This window comes from Frankliniella occidentalis, unplaced genomic scaffold, assembly GCF_000697945.3.
Source record: "Frankliniella occidentalis isolate FOCC.00 unplaced genomic scaffold, Focc_3.1 Scaffold328, whole genome shotgun sequence".
Taxonomy (NCBI): domain Eukaryota; kingdom Metazoa; phylum Arthropoda; class Insecta; order Thysanoptera; family Thripidae; genus Frankliniella; species Frankliniella occidentalis.
In genome coordinates, this window is record NW_026267451.1 from 39408 (window position 1) to 46094 (window position 6687).

General features: G+C 45.8%; 1 protein-coding gene across 1 annotated transcript in view; it reads right to left on the reverse strand.

Moving 5' to 3' along the window:
* Nucleotides 1-4205: 4205 nt before the first annotated feature.
* Nucleotides 4206-6687, reverse strand: part of LOC113214596 (uncharacterized) — a gene marked incomplete in the record, with an annotated part of 36787 nt that continues 34305 nt past the window's right edge. The window contains 3 exon segments of the mRNA XM_052274040.1: nucleotides 4206-4456; nucleotides 5047-5150; nucleotides 5262-5415. Of these exon segments, the coding sequence (XP_052130000.1) occupies nucleotides 4240-4456; nucleotides 5047-5150; nucleotides 5262-5415 (475 nt within the window).

Below are 6687 nucleotides of genomic sequence, written 5' to 3' on the forward strand. Positions count from 1 at the left end.
CCCAAATCCGACCCTGATTTCTTGGAGCCCAAGCGTATGTATGGAAAGCAGCTGGCTGGAAGGAAACTTAAGCCAAAATTTGGAGCTGCATCACTTCGATCAATTAATTCAGGTTAACCAAATATGACCTGGATACCAGCTGATATCAGGAATCATATCACAAACCAATTTGAAAACGTGTACCTTCATCCAGACGAATTAACAGCAATAGGCTATTCCGCTCGACGCAGTAAGGAGAACACAAGAATCACAAAAGACGAGGGTGGGGGTCGCGAGGCGGCTTCCCCGCCCGCCCGCGCTCCCCCGCGCCGCTCCCCCCGCCCTCGTCTTTTGTGATTCTTGTGTTTTTCTTACCGCGTCGAGCGGAATAGCCTATGTCTGCACTAATAATTGAAGACTACCTAGTTTTAGCTGACCCTGATAACGAAAAAGGCCATGTGAGCACGTACACCTCCTATTTTTGTTTAAAAAATGAAACAGAAAAATGTCTATTTTATCTTCTTACAAGTTTTCAGCACAAACAGCACAACATAATTTATCATTGGAAATTTTGTTTTAGGCAAGGTTACGAGCCAGTATTGATGCCTCAATCAGACAAAATCACAACGACAATGATAAAGTCAAGCCACGCAGGCAAGCTGCAAACTTAGCAGCAGCAACATATGAAGCTGTGAAAGGGGTCAGAGTTGTAGTAAGGTATGACAGTGATTTTTGTGCTCGTATCTGTTATCTTTAAAAACTTAAAATGTTAATTTCAACAAATCTCTTTTTTCAGTGATGAATCTTTAGAAAATCAAAAGCAATTAATGGAGGAACTTATGGGACTACTACAGACAACACAAAATTAAGGTTGCTAATTGCAAAAACCGTACGTACGCGGGAGGATATTTATAATGCGCAGAACAATCTCCCGTCTATCGTCCACTTTTTTCCTGCGCAGGTTAATTTGTCCCTCATGAAGTAAGTCAACAGAGTAACTATCAGAAAATTTAAAGAACGTGTCAACAGCATTAAGATGGTCATTGCTGTTTTCATGCTTTTTTAGTCGGTCGTAGACATGACCACTAGCCCACTGTGCGTCAGAGCCCCAGCCACACGTAGAGACCGGACCTTCTGGTCTAGGAGAGAACCCGCGGCATACCCAGCAAAAAACTTTCATTCTTGTCAGGCAATAGGAAACCCAAAGACGTTTCTCACCCCCTTCAGACCGGAAATAAACTTTATCTTTATCGAAAGGAAGCTTTTCCCACTTGTCTGAGTCTTGGAACTGAATTGGGTGAGTATTCACCAGAAGAGATTTTTTGGCACTTGTCAGAGGACATTTGTCATCAAAAACAGCGAAACGGTCAGAATCGTTACCATCTGATATTTGCCCACCATCAACCATGTGAACTAATTCAGCATGTTCATTTTCTTTTGAAAGTTGTAATTTCAGCAGCACCACCACGGTGGAGTTCAGGACTTTCCAAAAGTGTGTCCCGCCATCTTTTGATATGTCGTTCCCCAGGTCCAATAACGCATTTCTGGATGGTCAACTTTTAGTACTTTTTCTGAAAATTTTGACTAAGTTTTTTTTTCTGGCCAACTTTTTTTCTGGCCAACTTCAGGCAGGTTATTACTAGAAATGTCATAGCGTATTGGGTGATACCTCATTTTAATCTCAATTGCCTCTGGTTAAAAATGATATGTCAAGCAACCCAATCCGTTGTTCCTAAGACGAGTAACGGACCTCTGAAATTCAGTGTGTTTAGGCCGCTGCAAGATCGTCGTTGTTAGCCCGTCCTCCTGCTTTTAAAAAAGCATTAAAGCGGGCTTATGCAACTGCTCTCGTGTCCGTCCGTCCGTCGTCCGTGTAAGAGGAAGGAGATGAGCTAGAGGTCTAAAAATTTCAGGGTAGCTTAGGGGTCACTCCTGGTCAACGAAACACCTGGTGCAAATCCCGGCAACCACCCCTAAGGGGGTGAAAGAGGGTAACAAAGAAATAGGGGTTGGTCGAAAAAGTAGGATTTTTTTTATGGTCTCCTAAGGGGTAACTTGAGAAAGTAGAGCCCTCTGGGCAAAAATTGTCCGTTCGACTCTATCTTGCACCGTTTCGGCGCTAGAGTACTTCTTTCAACGAAAATACGGCGAAAATGACCACGTTGCACATAAAAACGTACTAGGAGGCGTCCCATCGTAAAATGGAAGAAGAAGTACCCCCCCAAAACAACACATTCTGAATCAGAAACTACGATCGGATCTGCCGTATCTTTCACTGTTGCGGCCCCAGAGGTGGTTATATTGAAAACAATGGCAAGAAGTCAAGTTTTGAGACTGTTTGACAAACAATACAATCTAAAAACTGCGCTGGTTCATTTTTTTTGTATTTTTAGTAAGCAAAGCAGAAGGGTTGGGTGTAGTCACGGTGTTGCCCCGTTACAGTCTTTTGTCATGTGAAAGGAGCAAATCTCTAGGGCCGCAGGCCCCCCGTCGGAATTTAGTTTACTCAAATTTGCAAGTGATGTACTGGTCACATTATGTATTTGATTATGTTCTCTAGTAAATCACGAGACTGAAATGGGAGTTGCCAGCGCAGCGAAGTGGAGCTGGCGGAAGGCGGTTGGCAGAAGGGCGGGTCTGCTTGTTTGAATTGGCGCGGCGAGATCGTACTTTTCTGGATTGGCGCAACGCGATCGCTTCTTTCTCGTAGGACCCGTCGAAATACCTCTGTTGACACTGCTGTTACACAGCCAGGAGCGTCAGTAATTGTGTCTCAATCAGGTATTAGGATATATTTTACTGTTTTGTGCATACTTATTAATGTGAAATATTTTTCTTTCTTGACTTCTACATTTTGTATCTATTTTTATTCTGGCATGGCTAGTTCTGGAACTCTGTACTACTGTCGGTGTGGCCTTGAAGCCACTAGGTACGTACAGTAGCATCTGTTCTTGTAGGTGTAGGAAATTGTAATATGCTGTTGGTCCATTGCGTGACCTTTCCTTCCCGGTTGTCTGCCTAATGCAATAAACTATGGTTCTAATAATATTACTTAAGTTTTCAGGTACATTCCTGATATTGGCCAAAACGCTGGGAGGGTATGCAACAGATGTCCTAAAAAGCGTCCACACATACCCTGTCTTTTTTCTTTTGTGGAAAAATCCAAGGTAGAAAAGGACCCCAGGTACAGCTCTGATGTGAGAGCAGGTTTGTTGATCATCGCTATTTAGCCTCACCTGCTGCCCTTTCCTTTGGTGCAGTGATCATTCTCATAAACCACCGATTTTTTGCTTCTCTTGCAGGTTTCAATGTGTACAGTATTGGATAGGAAGTTCCAAAAGAAAATCGAATTTTCACGGCACCCGCCAGATGATAGAACAAGTCATTGCGGTTACAACGGGCCTAACCACACCTTTCTGCGATAGATGAAACCATAGGCGCATCACATTTATCGCGACGTGCCACTTTTCGCGCGTTTTGCGGGTACTTCGTTATTGGGCTTGCATAAGCGGGCTGTGAGGCCGGCGACGGCGACCCGGTGCGTGGTGACTTTCTATGGTAAGTACTCACCATTGGACAAGGCCGCCCCCCGTCACAACCCCGTTTGTCGCAGAGGGCGTAAGAACCCGAATCAGGGTTATGTCGGCCGTGTACGAGTACGGTTGATAGTAGCCGAATACCGACTGCGGGGAAATGAAGCAGGGCCATAGGCCTTCTGAACAATGCATATCGTGCGCCTGACGATTTTCTGTTTTGCGCCGGAAAAGCGATCAATAACGCCGGAGTGGCTTCCGATGCGCTCTAACGTAGCTAGCGGGAAGGCAGTGTAGCCCGCTTGCCGCACGATGCGCTGTCTTCGACATCAACAGAAAAATTCTGCGACTCTCTTGCGCACAGCGGTAGAGCGGTAATCCGGGACGACTTGTGCACATAGGTCGGTCTTGTTCAGAACCGTGGAAATGCGCGATCTTTGGTCTGTTTGTCCAGCTGCAGCAGCGGGCAGCACACCTTCGGGGAGCATACTGAATGCAAAGCGCCAAGGGTCCCGCGTATCGCAGAAAATTGTGCTACGGCTCATTGTAATCGCAATGACCTGTTCTATCATCTGGCGGGGGCCATGAAAAAATCCGTGACCTGACCCCTTATTTTGGAACTGCCTAATGTGCACGCCAGTTTTACACTTCACTTATCAGTTTGAAATAGCTGAGCAGCAAATATGGCAAATATTGTTTTTTGTTTAGTTTTGTATTTTTTATTGGTTCATAACATCAACTTAGCAAATAACCCCACCACCAGGAGCATGGCGGATGAGCTCGTAAGTTTGGCAGAGCCTGAGTCGTCTGGGAAGGGTTCGGAACCTGCCTCGACGAGGGGCACAAGGTGCGTACTGCTGACTCTTTTGAAGAACGTCCAAGAGTTTTTCAAAGAGCGCGTCCTGTTTGCTGAGCTGAAGTCCACTTTGACAATGCCCCAATTGCTGCAAATTTGCATAAAGAAGGTGAATATTACTGTTTAAACCTTGGTCTCGTGTGTCAGTGCCGCATAAACGCGAAGTTTTTCGCAGCGTAACAGTGTTTATTTGTGAGATGGAAAGGATTCTTATAAGAGACGTATTTTGCGGAACACATTAACCAGGGGTCTCAGACTGGGCGATCTGCGCGGGCCGCACCGAGCTGAGTGAGAGAGATAGATGAACTGTAGGAGAGGAGGCGGGCTTGACGTCCCCAGCCGCGAGCGAACATCTGTGCTCGTATGCGTCCGAAAACGACAGGTGTGAGTGAGATGCTATAACCACGCTACAGCTCCATCTCACGTCCACCTGCTGTTTTCGGACGCATGCTTGCACCGACGCCCGCTCGCTGCCGAGCTGTGTCGCTTGCCCGGAGCGGCCCGCCTATATCTCCCATTGCGGCCCGAGACTACGAGACTCGCCCGAGTGGCCCGCGGGCCGCGTGTCTGAGACCCCTGCATTAACAGTAAACTAAATCATGCATGGATAGTTCGTCTCGGTTTGCCTCTACCAAACGTTACATTTTCTTAAACAAAAGAATTTTGCCTATGACTTACCTGAAGCTGTGAAACTCGAATGTATCTAAAAGACTCCACATCGTGTAGCCGAAAACGTTTGTGCCATTCTCATTAATTCCAGCCGCCAGCTCTCGCAGGAACGCCTAGGGATTAACGGTGTATTCAGTTAAAAACACTTTGTTATTTTAGGCTACGGTTTGACGCGTGACCGCTACTGAATTTGTGGTAAAAATGTGCCCAAACATTGTACGTACGCTTGCATACACAGCCCTCTCGTCCCAGTCGTTCAATGAAGACTTGTTACCGGCAGCATTAATACCATTCTCCGTAATGAAGACTGGAAGTTTTCTACCGTTTTTCTCGTATCTGTTCTTGATCCAGAGAGGCATTTCCCGTAAGACCCACGCGCTGCCCTGCAACATGTAGAAATCTTCCTTAATGTACTACTTACTTAAACGACAATACTTCATCGTACAAGGTCCCCGCTGAGAATCAAAGGCTTGAAAAGACCAATCGACCACCCATACGTACGAAGGGCTATCTTCCTGGGCAAGGCAGACAAACGGCTACCTTTCTGAGCTCGGCAGACAAATGGATATCTGTTTTTAGCCCGCCCTTCTGCTTTGAAAAAGCTACCCAGCGGGCTTATGCAAACGACCTGGTGACTGTTCCACTAGAAGGAGATGTGCTAGGGACTTGAAATTTTCAGGGTATCTTAAGGTTCACTCCTAGAGAACGAAACGCCCACCACAAATCCTGGCAACCACCCCTAAGGGTGTGAATGGGGGTATACAAGGTTCGAATATTCGCCCCAAAAGTTATATTTTTTATGTTTTCCTAAGGGGTAACTCGTGAAAGTAGAGCCTCTGGCCGAAAATTCCGTCCGTTTGGCTTTATCTCTAACCGTTTAGGCGAGGGAGGATCTTTTTTGACGAATGTAAACTAAAAATTGCTGCAGTGAACAATAAGTTGTAGAAGAAGACCTAAAAACCACAAAATAGGAAAGAAACCCTTACCCCCACCCCACCCCCAAAAAACGGTTTCTTAGCCGAAGGGTGGGTTGTAGTCGCGGTGCTTCACCGTTACATCCCTTTCTCGTGTCTACGGGGCAAATTATAAGGACGACGGGTTTTAGCGGGTCGAAGGCCCGTTACATCATTTGATTTTCTTCAGCAAATCGCGTGGCCAAGCAGGCCTGGCCTTTGCCGAACGGAGTTGCCGGTGGAGCAGAGCGGAGCAGGCAACTCCGTTTGACGGAAGGGCGGGCCTGATTGTTCTTTAAGGTAAGGGTTGTCAACGTTTAAATTGAATAACTCCCGAAGCAAATGACATAAAATGACCGGGTAAGGAATTTGGTGCTTTGATCGCCGCAAAAAATTGTCGGATGAACGCGGATAGTGTCACACTTTAAGAGACACGTGTTCAAATTGGTCGCTCAATATACTGTTTCTTTTCCGGTCAAATCCTTAAACTTATGGAGTGGTCTTCAAATGGCACCAAACTTGGTTTGCAACTTCCTTTCAGGCCCCTTAACATTCTCTTATATTTTCAGAGAGATGATATTCAAATTTTGTAAGAATGGAGATCATAATTTGGATATTGCCTTTCTGCTAATATGAGATAATGTTAAGGGACCTTGAAGGAAGTTGCAAACCAAGTTTGGTGCCATTTCAAGATTAT